The sequence below is a fragment of the Haliotis rufescens genome, unplaced genomic scaffold (assembly GCF_023055435.1).
Source record: "Haliotis rufescens isolate VD_foot unplaced genomic scaffold, xgHalRufe1.0.p SCAF_2, whole genome shotgun sequence".
Taxonomy (NCBI): domain Eukaryota; kingdom Metazoa; phylum Mollusca; class Gastropoda; order Lepetellida; family Haliotidae; genus Haliotis; species Haliotis rufescens.
The window spans coordinates 78,840,839-78,863,518 of record NW_025963890.1 but is presented as its reverse complement, the minus strand read 5'-3'; the positions used below and the strand labels follow the sequence as shown (position 1 = coordinate 78,863,518).

At 48.1% G+C, this 22,680-nt stretch overlaps 1 protein-coding gene across 2 annotated transcripts in view; it reads right to left on the bottom strand.

Annotated features, from left to right (window-relative positions):
- The window catches only part of LOC124125946 (nucleolar protein 10-like), a 55,852-nt gene extending 35,078 nt beyond the window's left edge, over positions 1–20,774 (bottom strand). The window contains exons 1-8 of one of the 2 annotated variants that reach the window (XM_048400668.1): positions 20,621–20,774; positions 16,464–16,509; positions 15,956–16,054; positions 15,717–15,832; positions 15,191–15,327; positions 14,414–14,479; positions 4,318–4,378; positions 1,550–1,635 (exon numbers count right to left, since the gene is read on the bottom strand). In XM_048400668.1, the coding sequence (XP_048256625.1) occupies positions 1,550–1,635; positions 4,318–4,378; positions 14,414–14,479; positions 15,191–15,327; positions 15,717–15,832; positions 15,956–16,054; positions 16,464–16,509; positions 20,621–20,686 (677 nt within the window). In that variant the 5' untranslated portion in view covers positions 20,687–20,774. Of the gene's footprint in view, positions 1–1,549; positions 1,636–4,317; positions 4,379–14,413; positions 14,480–15,190; positions 15,328–15,716; positions 15,833–15,955; positions 16,055–16,463; positions 16,510–20,090; positions 20,218–20,620 lie in introns of those variants that run through there. The other variant, XM_048400669.1, reaches the window with a different exon arrangement.
- Positions 20,775–22,680: the final 1,906 nt, after the last annotated feature.

Sequence of the window (22,680 nt, the reverse complement as noted above, 5' to 3'; positions counted from 1 at the left end):
ATGTAGCCCTCACCACATATATACAAGGCACTGACAGTGTGTAGCACAGCCACTTGAAAGGACCTGACACGATGTAGCCCTCACCACATATATACAAGGCACTGACAGTGTGTAGCACAGCCACTTGACAGAACCTGACACAGTGCAGTCCTCACCACATATATACAAGGCACTGACAGTGTGTAGCACAGCCACTTGACAGGACCTGACACGATGTAGTCCTCACCACATATATACAAGGCACTGACAGTATGTAGCACAGCCACTTGAAGGGACCTGACACGATGTAGCCCTCACCACATATATACAAGGCACTGACAGTGTGTAGCACAGCCACTTGATAGGACCTGACACAGTGCAGTCCTCACCACATATATACAAGGCACTGACAGTGTGTAGCACAGCCACTTGACAGGACCTGACACAGTGCAGTCCTCACCACATATATACAAGGCACTGACAGTGTGTAGCACAGTCACTTGACAGGACCTGACACAGTGCAGTCGTCACCACATATATACAAGGCACTGACAGTGTGTAGCACAGCCACTTGACAGGACCTGACACGATGTAGTCCTCACCACATATATACAAGGCACTGACAGTGTGTAGCACAGCCACTTGACAGGACCTGACACAGTGCAGTCCTCACCACATATATACAAGGCACTGACAGTGTGTAGCACAGCCACTTGACAGGACCTGACACAGTGCAGTCCTCACCACATATATACAAGGCACTGACAGTGTGTAGCACAGCCACTTGACAGGACCTGACACGATGTAGCCCTCACCACATATATACAAGGCACTGACAGTGTGTAGCACAGCCACTTGAAAGGACCTGACACGATGTAGTCCACACCTCATATATACAAGGCACTGACAGTGTGTAGCACAGTCACTTGACAGGACCTGACACAGTGCAGTCCTCACCACATATATACAAGGCACTGACAGTGTGTAGCACAGCCACTTGACAGTACCTGACACAATGTAGTCCTCACCACATATATACAAGGCACTGACAGTGTGTAGCACAGCCACTTGACAGGACCTGACACAGTGCAGTCCTCACCACATATATACAAGGCACTGACAGTGTGTAGCACAGCCACTTGACAGGACCTGACACAGTGCAGTCCTCACCACATATATACAAGGCACTGACAGTGTGTAGCACAGCCACTTGACAGGACCTGACACGATGTAGTCCTCACCACCATACTGAAAACTCTGAACTCCTGACTTCTACAGCATTTATATTCGCCACTCAACATAAGGGGGCATACATACAGACTCGCTATGTCATATGCAAACTTAGTTCTAGCAACTCGTGGTACCAGTAGTTGTGTATCTGAGGTATGTTGACATACGATGTAGTCCTCACCACCATACATCACCATGACGACAGACTACCTGATTCCCATCACCCAGCATGACTCAAAGGGTAGGTGCACAACCATGGCGCTACATAGCGTCCTGACTACAACATGATTATTCATAATCCTCCATGACAACCCTTCATGTAACACAGTAAGTGGCTCACTCTAAGTCTTCAATATGGCTGCTGAGTGCAGTGTCAAGGACGCCCGCCCTTGTCCTTGACCTTGGGTCCCAGCATTCAACATGGCCCTGGAGAGAAGATATTGTGCAATTTCTACACCACACTCAGAAAGACAAGTTTCATCAGGATTTATACAAACTGACACAACAAATATATGCATCAATAACGGGAATGAAATTCAAAAGTGATGCAACTTTAAAGTTCTCAAGACAAGACTAACGGGCACAACACTGAACTTGGGTCTTCAACAAGACATGCAAATGTTTAACAAACATGAACACCCCATCTCCCAGAACACATGTTGACGTCACGTAAGTCTACATAGTGTCTCCCATACCCCACCTCCCTCTGACAGTGACAATGTCCTGTACCTCCTGTACCCCGCCTCCCTCTGACAGTGACAATGTCCTGTACCCCACCTCCCTCTGAAAGTGCCAATGTCCCGTACCCCACCTCCCTCTGACAGTGACAATGTCCTGTACCTCCTGTACCCCACCTCCCTCTGACAGTGACAATGTCCTGTACCCCACCTCCCTCTGACAGTGACAATGTCCCGAACCCCACCTCCCTCTGACAGTGACAATGTCCTGTACCCCGCCTCCCTCTGAAAGTGACAATGTCCTGTACCCCACCTCCCTCTGACAGTGACAATGTCCTGTACCCCACCTCCCTCTGACAGTGACAATGTCCTGTACCCCGCCTCCCTCTGACAGTGACAATGTCCCATACCCCACCTCCCTCTGACAGTGACAATGTCCTGTACCCCGCCTCCCTCTGAAAGTGACAATGTCCTGTACCCCACCTCCCTCTGACAGTGACAATGTCTTGTACCCCACCTCCCTCTGACAGTGACAATGTCCTGTACCCCACCTCCCTCTGACAGTGACAATGTCCTGTACCCCGCCTCCCTCTGACAGTGACAATGTCCCATACCCCACCTCCCTCTGACAGTGACAATGTCCTGTACCTCCTGTACCCCGCCTCCCTCTGAAAGTGACAATGTCTTGTACCCCACCTCCCTCTGACAGTGACAATGTCCTGTACCCCACCTCCCTCTGACAGTGACAATGTCCTGTACCCCACCTCCCTCTGACAGTGACAATGTCCCGTACCCATCCTCCCTCTGACAGTGACAATGTCCTGTACCTCCTGTACCCCACCTCCCTCTGACAGTGACAATGTCCTGTACCCCACCTCCCTCTGACAGTGACAATGTCCTGTACCCCACCTCCCTCTGACAGTGACAATGTCCTGTACCCCACCTCCCTCTGACAGTGACAATGTCCCGTACCCATCCTCCCTCTGACAGTGACAATGTCCTGTACCCCACCTCCCTCTGACAGTGACAATGTCCTGTACCCCACCTCCCTCTGACAGTGACAATGTCCCGTACCCATCCTCCCTCTGACAGTGACAATGTCCCGTACCCATCCTCCCTCTGACAGTGACAATGTCCTGTACCTCCTGTACCCCGCCTCCCTCTGACTGACAATGTCCTGTACCCCACCTCCATCTGACAGTGACAATGTCCTGTAACTCCCGTACCCCACCTCCATCTGACAGTAACAATGTCCCGTAACTCCCGTACCCCACCTCCCTCTGACAGTGACAATGTCCCATAACTCCCGTACCCCACCTCCATCTGACAGTAACAATGTCCCATAACTCCCGTACCCCACCTCCATCTGACAGTAACAATGTCCCATAACTCCCGTACCCCACCTCCCTCTGACAGTAACAATGTCCCATAACTCCCGTACCCCACCTCCCTCTGACGGTGACAATATCCTGTAACTCCCGTACCCCACCTCCCTCTGACAGTGACAATGTCCCATAACTCCCGTACCCCACCTCCCTCTGACAGTGACAATGTCCCATAACTCCCGTACCCCACCTCCCTCTGACAGTGACAATGTCCCATAACTCCCGTACCCCACCTCCCTCTGACAGTAACAATATCCCATAACTCCCGTACCCCACCTCCCTCTGACAGTGACAATATCCTGTAACTCCCGTACCCCACCTCCCTCTGACCATGACAATATCCCATAACTCCCGTACCCCACCTCCCTCTGACAGTGACAATGTCCCGTACCCCACCTCCCTCTGACGGTGACAATATCCCATAACTCCCGTACCCCACCTCCCTCTGACAGTGACAATGTCCCGTAATCCACCTCCCTCTGACAGTGACAATGTCCCGTAACCCACCTACCTCTGACAGTGACAATGTCCCGTACCCCACCTCCCTCTGACAGTGACAATGTCCCGTACCCCACCTCCCTCTGACAGTGACAATGTCCTGTACCCCACCTCCCTCTGACAGTGACAATGTCCCGTAACCCACCTCCCTCTGACAGTGACAATGTCCTGTACCCCACCTCCCTCTGACAGTGACAATGTCCCGTAACCCACCTCCCTCTGACAGTGACAATGTCCTGTACCCCACCTCCCTCTGACAGTGACAATGTCCTGTACCCCACCTCCCTCTGACAGTGACAATGTCCCGTACCCCACCTCCCTCTGACAGTGACAATGTCCCGTAACCCACCTCCCTCTGACAGTGACAATGTCCCGTACCCCACCTCCCTCTGACAGTGACAATGTCCCGTACCCCATCTCCCTCTGACAATGACAATGTCCCGTACCCCACCTCCCTCTGACAGTGACAATGTCCCGTACCCCACCTCCATCTGACAGTGACAATGTCCCGTACCCTACCTCCATCTGACAGTGACAATGTCCCGTACCTCTTTGGTTCCGCAAACAAACAGCTGGTGCATAGGGTTGAATTCACAGCAGTTTATTTCTCTAAAACAAATAAATGGGTTTTTCAGATTAAAAACGATGTTTTATTGGTCTGTTTTCAGTCGTACAAATAGGTATCTTTCATACCCTCACGTCTAGTCGCACATTTAAAAGGAAGCCAAAAGCTGGAATGTAAACATTAAACTTGTTTCCGTCCGGTTGCGCACGCACCTCCCTATGACATGTCACAAATCTCGAAGAATAAGCCATCAAGCAGGACTGGACTAGATTACTTCCCTGTGGGGATGGCTGGGTGGGAACGTATGACTGAAAACAGACCAATAAAACATCCTTTTTTATCTGAAAAAGCCATGTTTTAGTCTGTTTTCAGCTGTACAAATGGGTAGAATTCGACGGAACACTGGAAGGAGGGTCGGGAAAGTAATCAGAAAGTGACCTCTTTCACGTCGAATGTACCAAGTTCCTCACCCCTGTAGTGACAATAGAACATTCGACCAGATGCACGGACGAGACAAGTTGTTTATCACGAACGCACAGCATGGTTAATGCTCTTCTACACACAACTAATTTGTAGAATTTTCCTATTCGGAATATTCTATAAGTAATATGTTACCACTGTTATACCGAGGCTGTTGTCTCCCACAACTGCTGCTATAGCGAAATCTACCACAGAGATCTCAATTACCTCATGCAGCACATGCGTAGCCACCTAGCTGCCAATTGACACCCTTCACTCTTGTCTCTTGCGAGAGCAAGTGCTCGGGGGACGGACGGGCGGGCAGCAGCCCAGTGGTAACATATTACTTATAGAATATTCCGAATAGAAACATTCTACAAATTACATTAAGTAATACGTTACCACTGTTATACCGAGGCTGACTACCACAGTAGGCGGTGGGGAGCACCTACAACCCGAACCCTGACAGCTAGCGTTCCTTCCGACCAGCGGAAGTAGACACCAAGGCAGAAGCACTCGATGCGCATGCACCTAGCTAGGCATTACCCTATAGGAATACCAAAGCACTGTCAAGCGCATACCGTAAGGCTCAATCGTCATTGCCAAAACGATTGGTGACTCCAAACGGCCCCACTGGATAGGTATTTCATCGCCGCAGCGGATGAGAACACTGTATCCGCGTGAGCTTAATCTTAGATCAGGTTAAACAGTCGAAAAGAGGGAAATTAATTTCATTCGGACCGTATATCCCAGAGCAAGCCTACCTAAAGTATGCATTAGGCATGTGACCTAATTCCAGTATTTGTAAGCATGCATCACAAGGTTGGGATACACGACATACAATTAAATACATAATTGTCAAAATACAAATAAGGACAAAGCACACAAAAAGCCGCCCTCACCTGTGGTGTGAGTGCGCTGGTTTGCGGGACCCCAACTCCTGTACCCACGGCAGTGGGAACATTGGAGTCGACCCAGATTGACCACTGTGCAAGGTCTGACGCCTGAGGAGTTCGGAATTGCGCCGGGCACACCCCTTAGGTGACCGCTTGCGCAGCGATCAGCGGCCCAAGACGGTGCACACTCTCCACGTCGTCATCAGCGACCTGTTTGAGGTAAAGATTGGCAAAAAACGAGTCAGAACGCCAGTAACAACCTCGTAATATTCTGCGAACAGGGATATTCGAGTGAAGGGCAAATGTTGCCGCTAGCGCCCTGATCTCGTGCGGGTTTGACCCCGCTACCGGTAATCCCCGAGACCGGTACGCCAGATTGACAACAGAATGAAGCCATAACGCAATCGAGTTGCGAGTTATGTCAGCAGTGCGATTAGGGTTACACGATATGAACAGACAGTCACGCCCTTGTCTGCGTTCATTCGAAGCCTTAAGAAAATACTTAAGGGCCCTAACTGGACACAGCGATCTGTCCTCAGTATCAGCAGGATGTAAGATTTCCTTGAGTGATCTTACAGTGAATTCTCTCTCCGTTTGGCCCATGTCAAAGGAGAGGAGAAATGCTGTTTACCAAGGCACATGCCAGAATGAAGCACTACTCAAGGGTTCATACGGAGCTTCTGTAAGTGATTTCAACACTAAGGAAAGATCCCAGGCCCTTCTGAAGATCTTGCTGTTTGAAACCCTTGATAATACCCCGAATCACCGGCTCTTATGAGAGACTGGTACCCATAGCAACGTCCCCTACCGTAGCAACGGAAGAGACATAGTTGGCAATGGAACCCCCGGAGAGTTTCCGGGTCTCTCGTAAGTGAGACATGAAACGAGCAATATCTTGCACAGATACCTTATCTGGCGAATGCATGTGATGTTTACAACACCACTTCGTGAAAATAACCCAACGTGCATTATACACCTTCTGGGTAAAATCACGATGCATACTAACGTATGCCCGAGACGCCCGACGAGAAAAACCTTTACTCTTCAGACGCTCGGTGACAACATCCACGCGTGCAGATTGAACTGCCCTGCATTTGGATGAAGCTGACGGGTGTGAGGGTGGATCAGGAGATCCGGTCTCACAGGCAGTGGAAGTGGCGACTGCGTGACCTGGGTCAGCAAGTCGGGGTACCACGATCTGTTCTGCCACATGGGCGCAATCAGTAACATTCGACAGCGAACTCCTCGGAGCCGGCTTAGAATGAGTGGTATCAACGCCGTCGGTGGGTAAGCATAAGCGTCCATGCCCGTCCAGTCTAACGCTATAGAGCATCGTGATTGATGGCCCTCGGGTCCGGGACTGGTGATACAAACAACGGGAGTTGATTGTTGAACCCGGTTGCGAACAGGTCGACCTACAGACGACCCAAACGTTCGCACAGCCCCTGAAAAAATACTGGGTTGAGCATCCACTCCGTGGGGCTCGGATCCCGAGGCCTCGATAGAGCGGTGGCCAGTACGTTCCGCACACCTGGGATGTGATGGACGAGTACCTGGCACGGGACACTGTCCACCAGAGCGTAAAACTCGAACGTGAGATCGAGTAGCGAGTGACTGTGGGTTCCCCCCAGTTTTGTTCAGGACAAACTACTAGGACACTACTGTCGTGTTGTCGGTCGCCAGCATGAGCCGGGCGTAGACGAGACGATGCTTCCAGTGAGTGACTGCGTTTATCACTGCCTTGAACTCAAACAATTGATGTGAAGACCTAGTTCATCTACGCACCACAGCCCCGAGCTCACCTCCCCCTCTAGATGGGCACCCCAGCCCACTAGAGAGGCGTCTGTATACAGGTTCAACGTGGCCCGGTAGGGCCGCATAGAGACTCCTGATAAGACATTGTAAGGGACCGTCCACCACTCCAGATGCGGGCGGAGTCGATCTACGAGGGCGACGGTCGCACTGTTCTCCTCCTGTGCTAACAACTGGATTGGAAACCTTTGCAGCGGGCGGAGTTGCAGACGACCCCGATCGGTGCAGTCCAGGGCGGACACAAGTAGCCCTAACAGCTGTTCCCAAAAGTGAACAGTCTGTGGTACCGCTAAGACTTTGGCAATCATCGCCTGAATCTTGTGCCACCGGTCTGGGGGGACAAAGAGGCGATGGGTCACCTGCCGATGGCATCGGCGTGGATGGGAAGATCGGTTTCCGAATCAAAACCTGCCAACGGGGCAACGGTGAGCAGCGGATTCGCTTTGAGATCTAGCCGATAGCCGTACCGAATCGTGTTGACCACCCACGGGTCGTCGAACACTTGTTCCCAATTCTCCCAGTAAGTTTGGATTCTGGCTCCCACTGGGGAAGGAGAGGGGGCCCTGACAGGCTGCGGCAGGCGCAACTGTCCAGGGCCAAGTGACTCGGGTTCGCCTAAGGGCCAACCGAAGTTGGCGCTGTCGGCATACGAACCCCTCCAATCAGAGTCACCTGGAGGGGCCCTTGCTGTCCTTAGACGACTTGGGCTTCCCCCAGTTCCCCGTCTTCCCGCGAAAGGGCAGCTGATTTCCCATACCGGAGCCCTCAGGGCGGGGCTTCTTCCCAGAGGAAGAAGAACCCGACCCCTTAGACCTACCGGCCGCAGCAGCCTGGGGCGCGCTCCGGTTAGGAGCGGCACACAGGCGCCTATGCAGGGACCCAACAAGAGCAAGTGTGTGCCGAGAGTCCTCGGCAACGTACTCAAGGGAAGCATTTAAACTAAGCAGGCAGTTGTGAATGCGCTGGTCATGGTCCGTGGGAGAACCTTCGACCAGACTGCAGCCAAGTAAGTGTCTCCGTGAGACATGGCAAGCATGGAGTGCCGAGCGAGGGCGTCCAGCTGGTGCAAGGTAGCTTGCGTTACCGTAGCAGCCAGTGGGGCACGGACACCCAACCGCTCAACATGGGCCTCCGCGGTAGGACCAGCCTCGGGAAAGGGAAGGTCATGTACCGGGATGAATCCATTCTCCACGACGTCGGAGGCAACGGGAGACCCCGACCAGAGGCTGCCGCGGAGGCGTTCTCCAAGGAAGGCTTGATACCGCGCAGAAAGGTTGATGCGGGGAAAGCTGTGTCGGAAGACTCATTGTATACCTCAGAGGAACCCACAGAGCCGTGGATTCCCCGCGGTACCGGCCGGGGCAGTGGCATGTCCTCAAAGAGGGCATATACCATAGCCACGCGGTCCTTAACCAATAGCGGGAGCAATGGTTCGGGGGAAGGACCGGTGACCACGGGAGCCGCCACCGTACCGGTGGACCCCACGTCCGAGGGCCGGGGACGGAACAGCCAGCGTCCTATCCTGAGATAAGGCCGCCAGCTTGGAGTCCACAAGTTTTGCAAGTAATGCAGCGACGGAATCCCAGGACAGCCCACGGGCCGCCAAGGGATCCGCCGCAGCCGTGGTGGTGGTACCCGCAAGGGGACCCCGACCGGACGAGCCGGCCACCACAGGGGTGGAAACGGACTGCACATACAGCCGGTAGCGCTCGCTTGCGGCACACCCCGCAGCTCCTGGTTGCGGGGGTAGAGGGGGTGGAGGACGGCGAAACATCCATGTCAGACATTTTGTTTGTACTATGAACAAAGAGCAAAACATGGTTACAACACACGCACCACAAAAACGAGTATTTTCACCAGAAAATAAATGAGCAATGCGAATATAGAACATACACATATAACATATAGAGGAATAAGTGATTTAAAAACCCAAAGATATACTAGAACAGGGGAACGTAAGACGCAACGTGCATACGAGACACCCTGCAAGTATATAGAAAAAAAAGGGCGAGAAAATATTTCCTTTTGGCGGGAAAAATATTTCCAAGCGTAGTTACAGCAAACGCCCCGTAAAAGCACAGTTTATTAGAGAGAATAAACAGTAATAAATATCACCGAATGGTCGAAGAAACAGGAACGCTTGAGAAGTTTATTGTACGTCTTGCTAGAGCAAGCGAAGAGACAAGAGTGAAGGGTGTCACATGGCAGCTAGGTGGCTACGCACGTGCTGCATGAGGTAATTAAGATCTCTGTGGTAGATTTCGCTATAGCAGCAGTTGTGGGAGACAACAGCCTCGGTATAACAGTGGTAACGTATTACTTAATGTAATTATGGATGCGACAGGACAACTGCACGCGTCAGTTGAACTGCGATTGAAGTGTGGTCGACGTATAGTTTAGTTACAGAGCAACTCGCAGTATACAAGGTGACTAAAACAGCATGTTTAATGCTCTTCGACCCACAAGTAAGTATCGATGCAACAGGACAACTGCACACGACAGTTGAATTGCAATCGAAGTGTGGTCGGCTTATAAATTAGTTACAGAACAACTCGTCGTATCCAAGGTAACTAAAAATAGCATGGTTAATGCTCTTTGACACACAACTAATTATCGATGCGACAGGAAAACTGCACACGTAGTTAAATTGCAATTGAAGTGTGGTCGGCGCATAATTTAGTTACAGAGCAACTCGCAGTATACAAGGTAACTAAAAAATACGACCTGTGCTATAAAGTATGGGAAGACGATGCATACACCGAATAACCATAATAAAAAAGCCAAAGTACTGCACACAACAAAAAACCATGAGAATGCGTACATTCACTAACAGCTTTTATTGTAACACGAAGTGTCGAGCAAAAAGTCCAAAGTGAAAAAAAGCACAAATTCACTGTCTATTCTGACATATTCTGAGATATGTTGTGCCAGCACGAGTGGACCAAACTGTTTGAGTCCTTCAACATCTTCTGTGGAGATATCTCTGAGATAATGCGAAGCAAACACTGAAGTAGATCTCCAAAAGCAGCCCTCCATAATAGCTTGCAGCGAACAATTACTGTGGAGTGCTAATGTTGAAGCTATGGCTCGAACTTCGTGCGGATGAGAGGAGGTGGGAGGTGCGAGTCCTTGCGCCTCGTAAGCTCTGAGAATTGCCGCTCTCAACAAAAAGGAGAGAGTATTACGTGTAATCTCTTTCTTTGCATTGGTTGAGAGCAGTATGAACAGCCGTCGAAAATGTTGTCGTCGCTGTTCAGATCACTGCAGGTAAATACGAAGCGCACGAACTGGGCACAGGTTGAGATCAGCGTGATCATGAGGGCCAATAATAGCAGACAAGGAAGGAATGTGGAACATTCTCGAATCTTGGCCAGGAAGTTGATTTTTCGCTAAAAAAATCCCATCGTGGTCCCATGCAAGTGGGTCTGGAACCGGCGACACGAATCGAGGGAGGCGGTTGTTGTACCGGGTTGCGAAGAGATCGACTTGGGGAGACCAGAGTAGATCTGTCAGCAGATGAAAGACTGTCGGATGGATCATCCACTCCGTGGGAGACAGCCTCGATGGTCTCAACAGGGCGTCGGCTATCACATTCTTGGCCCCCGGGATGTGACGGGCGCCTACGCCCATGTCCAAGTCGTCTGCGAGGGCGAAGAACCTGAATGTCCGGTCCAAAAGGACGCAGTGGACGACTGTGGAGTTGTCCGGCTGTATCATCAGCCGTTTCCGACGGAGTCGAAGTTTCCAGAACTCGACCTCCCGAATCACTGCTTCCATCTCGAGGCAGTTGATGTGGAGGACCTTTCTACTGGCGACCACAGCCCAGCCGCTTGGTCGTCCCCGAACTGCGCTCCCCAGCCTTCCAATGACGCGTCTATGAATAGGTGTAGTATGAACGGAGGCTCACTCATAAAGACGCCTTCGCAAACATTCGACGGCTGGAGCCACCACTCCAGATGACAACGTAGCTGCGCCAGAAGTGGAACCAGGAGGTTGGGAAACTCCAGGTGGGGGTATAGCAATCTCTGCAGCGGACGAAGTTGAAGACGCCCTCGGCGAGTCAGGTCTTGGGCCGATGTCAACAGACCGAGGACTTCCTGCCACATGTGCACCAACGCCGGGGCATGTAGAAGTCTCGGAACGCTGTTGACAATCTTGTCCCAACGGTCTTGAGGTACCTTGACCAGATTGACTCCCGTCTGGAAGCGTATCCCGATGTACTGTAGATCCCGAGTTGGTACCAAGTCCGACTTTTGAAGGTTGACGATCCACCCCACATACTGTAGTAGATTCAGGGTGGTCGTTAACTCTCCTTGAAGGGCTTCTGTGAACTGGTCTAGGTAGAAGGCGACCCTGATCGCCTGCCGGTGGAGCCATTCTACGACCGTCTTCATGATCCGTGTGAAAATGCACGGGGCCGTAGAAATTCCAAAGGGGACGGCCGCCCACTGGTAATGAATACCTTGGTATTCGAATCGGAGGAACTTCTGGAACTCGGAAGCTATTGGTACATGTAGATACGCGTCCTGAAGGTCTATCGAGACGAGGAAGTTGTTCGGTAATATCATCCGACGAAGAGAGCTGAGGGATATCATGGTGAATGTGTCTGGTTGTTGCGTTGAACTTTTTGAGATTGAAAATAAGCCGCATCATTGTGGAGTTTTTCTTGGGTACTAGAAAGATGGGCACGTAGTACCCCGGCGATGGTGCCGATGTCCCTAGGCGAAGTACTGCCGCCTTTTCCTTCAATGAATCGATGGCCTCAGTCAGCCGATCCGTTGGTGGAGTGTGGAATGTCGGGGATGACATCAGTGGAGGCGTCGATCTCAGGCGTGGGGCGTAGCCTGTTGTCAAAATGTTCTGAATGTAAGGGTCGTTGAGGAAAGCCCGCCTGTGGGCATAGTGATGAAGTCTCCCCCCTACCGGTAACTCATCTAAAGGTAGTGTCACCAGGGGGGCGACTCCAACGACAGTGACGGCGGGGGAAGGTTCTTCACTTCTTTCCCCGACGGCTCTGTCCCCCCCTGGGATTCTTGGAAAAGGAGACCTGGGGACCTTTTCTGTCCGCATCTCTCTCGCGGGACGGCTGTCGAGGCGTGTCCCTACGAAAGGCCCGTTGCACATTCTCGTTTCTATAACATCGTCGTGGGGCGTTCGAAACCGGTGGCCGTCTGGACAGGTTGTGTGAAGCCGAAATGATGATGTCATGCTCGGCTTCCTTGGAGTATTTGTCCAGAACATCGTTGGTACGACTGTTAAACAACTGTTGCGATGACCACGGGGCCCGTGGAGTGTCCTGCCATGACGATCAGGTAGTTCAGTGCAGTCGATGTAGCCATGACGACATGCCGAAGTAATCTGGCCCGATACATATCAGGACTGGGCAAGGACGTCCGAGATCCACCGTTGCATACAGGTGAGGACGGATTGCACCGTCCTTTCGTCCTCGTCCTGGGAGTGTTTCTCCTCACAGTAGATGTGGGCGTAGATGAAGGAACTGGTGTACTGGTCGATGGTCCATGGACCTCCGACGTAGTCGAATCGTTCTTGGTTGACGCCGTCGAGGCGAGTACCGCCGCCGTGATCTGGGCTATCAAAGCCGGGTCGATATGAAAGTGAGATGAGGGTGTCGATCGGTCATTATCTCTACGACGCTGATCTCCCAAATACTCCCTTCGACAGTGTCGCACGTCCCCGTGGGGACAAGGGCAACGATCTCTAACTGTAAATGTACTACGATCCCCATCGTAGTTATCGTCCGAATCGAGCTCTCCACGACCACGAAGGCGACGAACGTCCTCGTGTCGTTTACTGTCTCTCGACGAGGCACTCGACCTGTCATCCCGGGAACGGGAACGACTTCTAGAGAGGGATCTGTGTTCACTGTCATCCCGCACGACGTCCCTATCGTCGTTGGTAGGACAGGAGACGGACCGACTGGGGACCGTAGTCCCCTCATGGTCCTCGTCACGACCCGGTCCCGTCGTAACGGGGTTGGGTGAGTGATGCTCTCGATCAACCGATTGACGAAGATCAGTCGTGCGGGTAGTATCATCAGCAGGCGAACGGTCACGTGTCTTGTCAGAAACATAAGTTGACTGAGGCGGGACTTTATCAACTGATTTCTTGGGTGTGGTCGACTCGCCACCCCCAGGGCCAGATGAAGGGGGTGCAGAGTCCAAGGATCCACCCGATGACCTTCTCTGCTTGTAGCGGTGGTCAGTAGCCCGCTTCGCCAACGCACGAAGATACAAGTTAAAGTTTATAGAAGACAAGTGCTCACATTCTTTACAACGTTTATCTCACGAACACGTTGAAAACCCGTCCTTAATTATGCAGGAAGGACAATACTTGTGAGGATCTACTTTAGACAGTTTCTTTGACACGAGGTACAAATGCCCGACATGTTGCCACGTGTATAATCAAGGAGGTATTAAGAATGAACAGCCCCTCATATAGGAGGTATTAAGAATGAACAGCCCCTCATACAGAAGGTATTATGAATGAACTGACCCTCATATAGGATGTATTAAGAATGAACAGCCCCTCATATAGGAGGTATTATGAATGAACTGACCCTCATATAGGAGGTATTAAGAATGAACAGCCCCTCATACAGAAGGTATTATGTATGAACTGGCCCTCATATAGGAGGTATTAAGAATGAACAGCCCCTTATATAGGAGGTATTATGAATGAAATGACCCTCATATAGGAGTTATTAAAAATGAACAGCCCCTCATATAGGAGGTATTATGAATGAACTGCCCCCTCATATAGGAGGTATTATGAAGGAACTGGCCCTCATATAAGAGGTATCATGAAGGAACTGCCCTCATATTACAAGGATGAACATTGTATGTGGCAGTTTCTGTTTGTTAGATATCAGTGCTTGGCATAACCTTCACTCACGTAGCACTGGTGACGAGCGGAGACAGGAAGCGGCCGTGTTCCAGGTTCAGTCGGTAGATTTCAGGGCTGTTGACAGAGAACATGACAAGAACGTCTTCATTTGAGCAACATAATATCAATAACAATAAGGTCAAGGAATGGTGAGTGAGTGAGTATGGTTTTACGCCGCTTTTAGCAATATTCCAGCAATATCACGGCGGGGGACACCAGAAATTGGCTTCACACATTGTACCCATGTCGGGAATCGAACCCGGGTCTTCGACGTGACGAGAGAAACGCTTTAACCACAAGGCTACCCGGCCCCCCCCAGGTCAAGGAATAAAAGGGTGGACACAACTATAAAATCGGGTAAAAAATACAACATCTAAATACACACTAAAGTAATTGTTTCTGGTCTTGTAAATTTCTTGATAATTATATATTTGATATTCTTGATATTCTTGATATACTTGACATGTACAGTCAGCTTCTGTTTGTGGTCACTATATCAACATACTGTTGTCCTTGGTTGTTGATTACTCTTTTTCATGCATTCACTTATGTTGTTTTTGTTAATCGTTACCAGATGTATATCCACCCCAACCATGCTGTCGTACTTCCCACTTGCTAGACAAGGGTATAAGGATCTATACCGAAACATTGCATCATAACAGAATAAAGAAGCTGTCATCCCTAAAATATCTTGTGTTTACTGTTACTTGCCAACTTCTAAATATGCCAATCAAACAGGAGATATATTACCCTGGATAACCGAGATATGTCTTTCTATTAACTCACCTTACTCCCACAAAGTAGACGTCACAGCTGGGGTAGTGGTAGGCAAGGTCACGGCCATACTTGGGGATTCGGGTTCTGTAGTGGCGACCGAACTGTGTGTGGAACTCAACATATCTCTCATCTTCTAGGAACAATACCTGTCAATCAACATCAAGTTCAGCTACAGCTATATTGTGACGATCAATGTCAATATTTGTATCTATGACATCAAGAGCATCGATCTATCCAATTAGGATATGATGACTTGCATCAACTAAGACAGCTAGCTTGACCAGCTCACAGAATGGCATGATGTAGGAGCAGATACTGGGGCGACTAAGGGACATAACCCTTGACCTGTGTCCCTCACAGAACAGCATGATGTAGAAGCAGATACTGGGGCGACTAAGGGACATAACCCTTGACCTGTGTCCCTCACAGAACGGCATGATGTAGAAGCAGATACTGGGGCGACTAAGGGACATAACCCTTGACCTGTGTCCCTCACAGAACGGCCTGATGTACCACTGTCCAGGTCGTCTCTCACCTTTGTGTAGTCCTCCGACAGAACCAGAAACTTGAGAACTTCAGCGTCCAACCCTCGTTCGAACTTGAGGGACAGCTGGTGGACGTCATAACATCGCAGTCGAGGCTTGTAAGTACCTTCGCAGGGACAACAGACATATTAAACCTGTTTTCATTTCAATATTTGACTAACCTGCACTTGTAGTTCTAGGTATGTAAAGTGATAACACTGTACTGAAACCCTACTGAGGTTAGGTTTACCTGTGGTTAGAATGTATTGTCCATCTCTAGACACCTGGACACATCGACTCACTGCTGGCATCTCAAAGTCTTGAATAAGTTCAATTCTCCTTTGAATATCTGTAGGTATGACGAAAATTTATCAATCCAAACATAGCCATGGTAAAAAGCAGACATATTGTTATCTATTCAGCTAATATACATAGTGATCTGTCTGTCTGTCTGTCTGTCTGTCTGTCATAGTTGGATCATGTGTTTATTGCAGATGCATAAATAAAATACAAAGTTGACAAAGAAAACCTGTACACAAAGTCTTCATGTCATTTACAATTATGGGGCGGTCGGGTAGCCTAGTAGTTAAAGCGTTCGCTCATCATGCCGAAGACCCAGGTTCTATTCCCGAGGTGGGTACAATGTGTGAAGCCTGTCTCTGTAGTACCTCGCCGTGATATTGCTGAAATATTGCTAAAAGCGGCATAAAACCATACTCACTCACCCATTTACGATTAACACAAAATGCCCAACTCACCAACATCACTTTTCCGCAACTTTCTTTTCTTCCTGTCTGACAACCACTGAAAGGCACAAACTCAATATATTCTGACATATTTGAAAGAGAGAGAGAGAGAATTTTAAATCTGTCACTTGGAGCTGCCATAGAATATGTTTGCCACTATTTTCATCCAAGGATCCAAGGGCTAAGGACTGAGGGTAAACCATCCCATCCCTAACACAACTAACCCTAAAGCTTGAAGATGCACTCAAGATCGAAAAATTTTCGTGGGATACATGTAGTTCTTATGCTAATATTTAGTGGGCGTCAAGCAGATTCTATAATCACACCTTTGAAGAGTACTGCACTTTTACGGTGCAATTTTTTCATTTTCAACTAGCACCACATGGAGGACGGAACTCAGCAGCTAAAGAGTTAATCTAAGTAGCCAACACTTTACCACAGGACCACGGGCGCTATTACAAATAATTAGTGCTTCTTTCCTAAGTGATCCGCAGCTGAAGAGTTAATCTTAGTAGCCAACACTTTACCACAGGACCACGGACGCTATTACAAATAATTAGTGCTTCTTTACCAAGTGATCCGCAGCTGAAGAGTTAATCTTAGTAGCCAACACTTTACCACAGGACCACGGGCGCTATTACAAATAATTAGTGCTTCTTTCCTAAGTGATCCGCAGCTAAAGAGTTAATCTTAGTAGCCAACACTTTACCACAGGACCACGGCGCTATTACAAATAATTAGTGCTTCTTTCCTAAGTGATCCGCAGCTGAAGAGTTAATCTTAGTAGCCAACACTTTACCACAGGACCACGGGCGCTATTACAAATAATTAGTACTTCTTTCCTAAGTGATCCGCAGCTGAAGAGTTAATCTTAGTAGCCAACACTTTACCACAGGACCACAGGCGCGATTACAAATAATTAGTGCTTCTTTCCCAAGTGATCTGCAGCTGAAGAGTTAATCTTAGTAGCCAACACTTTACCACAGGACCACGGACGCTATTACAAATAATTAGTGCTTCTTTCCTAAGTGATCCGCAGCTGAAGAGTTAATCTTAGTAGCCAACACTTTACCACAGGACCACGGGCGCTATTACAAATAATTAGTGCTTCTTTCCCAAGTGATCCGCAGCTGAAGAGTTAATCTTAGTAGCCAACACTTTACCACAGGACCACGGGCGCTATTACAAATAATTAGTGCTTCTTTCCTAAGTGATCCGCAGCTAAAGAGTTAATCTTAGTAGCCAACACTTGACCACAGGACCACGGCGCTATTACAAATAATTAGTGCTTCTTTCCTAAGTGATCCGCAGCTGAAGAGTTAATCTTAGTAGCCAACACTTTACCACAGGACCACGGGCGCTATTACAAATAATTAGTACTTCTTTCCTAAGTGATCCGCAGCTGAAGAGTTAATCTTAGTAGCCAACACTTTACCACAGGACCACAGGCGCTATTACAAATAATTAGTGCTTCTTTCCCAAGTGATCTGCAGCTGAAGAGTTAATCTTAGTAGCCAACACTTTACCACAGGACCACGGACGCTATTACAAATAATTAGTGCTTCTTTCCTAAGTGATCCGCAGCTGAAGAGTTAATCTTAGTAGCCAACACTTTACCACAGGACCACGGGCGCTATTACAAATAATTAGTGCTTCTTTCCCAAGTGATCCGCAGCTGAAGAGTTAATCTTAGTAGCCAACACTTTACCACAGGACCACGGGCGCTATTACAAATAATTAGTGCTTCTTTCCCAAGTGATCCGCAGCTGATAGTTTGCCTGTAGGAACATGTGCAGCAGAGTGTTTGATACTTGATAAAACTGTACAGACCTTCCTCAAATTACATTTGATTCATTTTTTAAAAGAGATAGCTAACACTATCCCTACCTCATAACGAACCCCAAGGATCATAAAAGGGGGCTTGAACGTGAAGGGAATCCAAGCGCTAAAGATTGAGTTATGGGTAACCTTAACCCTAACACAAGGTCTGCGAAGATATACTAAAGAATTTATTTCTTGAGATATATCTATTTTCTATAGTACTATTGGCTTGTGAACAGATTCTATCATCGCACCTAAGGATCACAATGGGGTGTTTGACCCTCATGAAGGTTTGATCAGAGAGGGGCGTGATCACAAATTAGTGCCTGATTATTAAGTCATCAGCACCTGTTTAATCACCTTTATGCACATGCGCAGTAGATATTTTGGGAGTATCAAATTTCAACAAGTATTTGTCACAGAGTGACGAAATATCCCCCGCCTGTACACCATACTACCAAATATGAAGACAATCCAGCGATTAGTTCTTGAGATATTGTGGCAACACCGTTTTCCAACTCCAAAAACAGATTTGCCTGCTGTGACCTTGAAAATGGGGTCAAGGTCACCAAATCTGACAGGTGTATGCGGTGTCTGTATATACACTATAGTTCCAAATATGAAGACAATCCAGCGATTAGTTCTTGAGATATCGCGGCAACACCGTTTTCTAACTCCAAAAGCAGATTTGCCTGCTGTGACCTTGACAATGGGGTCAAGGTCACCAAAACCGACTGGTGTCTGCGGTGTCTGTATATACACCATAGTTCCAAATATGAAGACAATCCAGTGTTTACTTCTTGAGATATCGCGGCAACACTGTTTTCCAACTCCAAAAGCAGATTTGCCTGCTGTGACCTTTAAAATGGGATCAAGGTCACCAAAACAGACTGGTGTCTGCGGAGTCTGTATATACACCATAGTTCCAAATATGAAGACAATCCAGTGTTTAGTTCTTGAGATATCGCGGCAACAAACAGGTGGGACGTACGGACGGACGGACGGACGGTCGTGAATACTATATCCCCCGCTTCGCGCTTTCGCGCGGCGGGGGATAATAAGCATGGCATAGAGGATGAAACTCACATTGCCAGCTTGAAGTTAAGCTACGCTACTGACTTAATCTAATTAGCCAACACTCTACCTTGGTCTTTATCACAAATACTTTGTGCTTGTTTACCAAGACATCACCACCATTTGTTTACATATATGTGCATGCACTGTAGCCATTTTCTCTGCCGAAACTTACAACTTAATAAAAATTTACAGAGTTTCTACAAATTAATAGGTGCCCAACTCTAAGGATCGTGAAAGGGTGTTTGATGGGAAAGAGGTACCTAACCCTATCCCAAAGGGTGTTTGATGGGAAAGAGGTACCTAACCCTATCCCAAAGGGTGCTTGATCGGAAAGAGGTACCTAACTCTATCCCAAAGGGTGATTGATCGTGGAGGGGTGCTTGATTGTAAAAGGGTGCAGGATTAACCTAATCTAACCCCAACACAACATAAGTGAGGACTGAAGAGGTACGCAAGATCTGTGAAGTCAGCATTCTGAGCCAAAAAGCACTATAGTATGGTAAACTTTCTTGAAATGTTATAAAAATGGTACAGATCTTCCTCAAATTACATTGGATTAATTTGCTAACAGAGATAGCTAACCCATACCCTACCTCAGAACTAACACTGAAGAGGTTGTTGTCACCACGGGTACTACAGCTATGTACCCCAGGTATACAGAAATGTACCCTAGCCAAAATCAGGATAGAGAAAAGTAGCCTAGGAGGAGTCAATTCCGCCTCTTTTGTGCGATGCACTTACGTGGTTACTTGCATGGTTCCATACACGTCTTGGATCCAGTAAAATTCAACATCATTTCCATAAATGGATCAGAACTGTTGTGTGAGATGCATTCCAGTGTGACATAAAAAAATGAGCATACACAGTGACGTACGTACTGCATTATCCAGAATGCACTCGTTATCAGGCGAACCAGAGCAACAAGATGAACCGGTTTCGGGTTGAGGAATATGGACTCGTCCGTCGTTTAGGCTACCCCCTACCTTTCAGTATTCTGATTTGGGCTAAGGTACATTTCTGTATACAGAACTGTACGTACGTGAGGTACAAATATCTGACAACGACTCCTTCAGCACAACTAACCCTAAGGATCGTAATGGCGTGCTTGATTATAAAGATCCAAGAGCTGGAAACTATCACAACAAAACAAGGTGCTATGTGTGTGCTATAGGGCCTATAATTTATAGCATAAACAAAACCATTGGAAGTGTCTGGGCTCCTCAAACATATTTAGTTATTTCAAATAAAGAGTTTACAGAACGAAGACTTACTTCTGGAAGAGATTTTCCAGCACTTAAATTGTAGATCTTAATATTATTCGTGTTGGAGACTTGCATCTTTCCTTTTTACGAACACACATAAACACAAGCACGTGTTACATGAGGAACTCCAGGTTGATATTACCGGATGTGATGGACAGTGAGAGCTCCGAACAGCGATATCACCCTATAAACGCCATGCGGTAGAGCGCGTATTTCCTCTGACCGTCCTCCGTGTGTGTCACTGTGTGTTTGTGTGTGTGTGTGTGTTGCGCTGGTTGCAAACAGGTCCTGCTCGGATCAGTGCATCAATGTGTGGTAGGCTCATTTCCCGAGCGAAAGCGATTGAAATACCTGAATTCCGACACAATTTATTTTTCCACTTTATGATTTAGTTTGAAGGGAATATATTATCTTAAATCAATATTGAAAACTGTGTGGAGAAACCAACTTGGTGAGAATGGCGCCAACAATGATGTTTGTTATTTCAGGCCGCACTCAGCAATTTTCCAGCTATATGACGGCTGTCTATAAATAATCGAGACTGGACGAGACAATCCAGTGATTCATCATGAGCATCGATCCACGCAATTGGGATACGATGACATGCATCAACCAAGTCAGCGAGCCTGACCACCCGGTCCCGTTAGTCGCTTCTTAGGACAAGCATAGTTGCCTGCCAACAATGACCCTAACCCTGCCAACAATGACCCTAACCCTGCCAACAATGACCCTAACCCTGCCAACAATGAGAGTCTGTAGTCTCTACTATTGCGACTAATACAAATCACAGAAAACATTACTATTATTGGTTTGATGTTTAACGCCGCACTCAGCAATTTCTCAGCTTTATGATGGCGACCTGTAAATAATCGAGTATTGACCAGTCAATCCAGTGATTGACATCATGAGCATCGATCTACGTCATTGGGATACGATTACAGGTATCATCCAAGTCAGCAAGCCTGACCACCCGAGCCCGTTAGTCTCCTTAATGACGGCAAGAATGATGCTGAAGACGTATTCTCGCCCGGATCTTCAGGGGCCGCAAAGAATCTCGGTGAGTGAGTGAGTTGGGTTTAACGCCGCTTTTAGCATCGCAATCGTTACCATGACGTCACTATAAAATGAAATCGCTATCTGCCACTGAAGCTGGTTAGCGGTATTTTTAACACTCTGCTCGTGTAGGTATATTTGATATCAAATGGTGAAGCTCTTTATATGCCCTACAAATACGTGTAAACGACAGGTTGAAAGTTTTAGTTCTGACTATCATGGAGACATCCCTTGTTCAACAGAGGCAGGTCGCGGTCAGGTCGACAGACATGAAGCCTGCACATCACAACATACCAGGTCAGAAAATACTGTAATGGTTCGTGCTGCACGGGCATTCGTCAACTGGTTCCGTTGACAATTACCTAACGGTAAATCTGTATTTGATGACGTTATCTGAGGTAAGGTGAAATGGGGTTTAACGTCGCGTCCAAGATTATTGCACTTAGATAGTGACGTGCATGCACGTGTGTGTGTGTGTGTGTGTGTGTGTGTGACTGTGTGTGTGTGTGTGTGTGTGTGTGGCTGCTTGTACTAGTCCGGACTGATGCCGATTTATAGTGCTAGCCCACTGAGATACCATGCCGCAGTTTAACATGAATACCCCACTCAGACACATTATACTGACTCCGAGCCGACCATTCCATGTTTTAGCCCCTCAATGTCGAGCGCCAGACAAGGTAACAAAAAGTACCATCTTTCAACGTCTTTAAAGTGACGCGGCCCGGGATCGAACATGAATATACATGATTTCCAGATTTACATAATAACCAAATATATGCTAAAGCGTTTGTACGACACTTTAATACCCTTTTCATAAATAACCGTCTATAAACAAATATGAACAGCTATAGCGTCCCGGTGAGAGGCCACAGTTCGATTTTGCATGGTTCCTAGGCCATGTTCAACGTTCTATCTTTAAATATTTCTTGTGAACTGATGTGTCAGGCATTTCTGTCAGACCTACTAAGTATACGTATGCAGAACTAGTCCAACGATTTTCTGCTATTTTTTGTTGT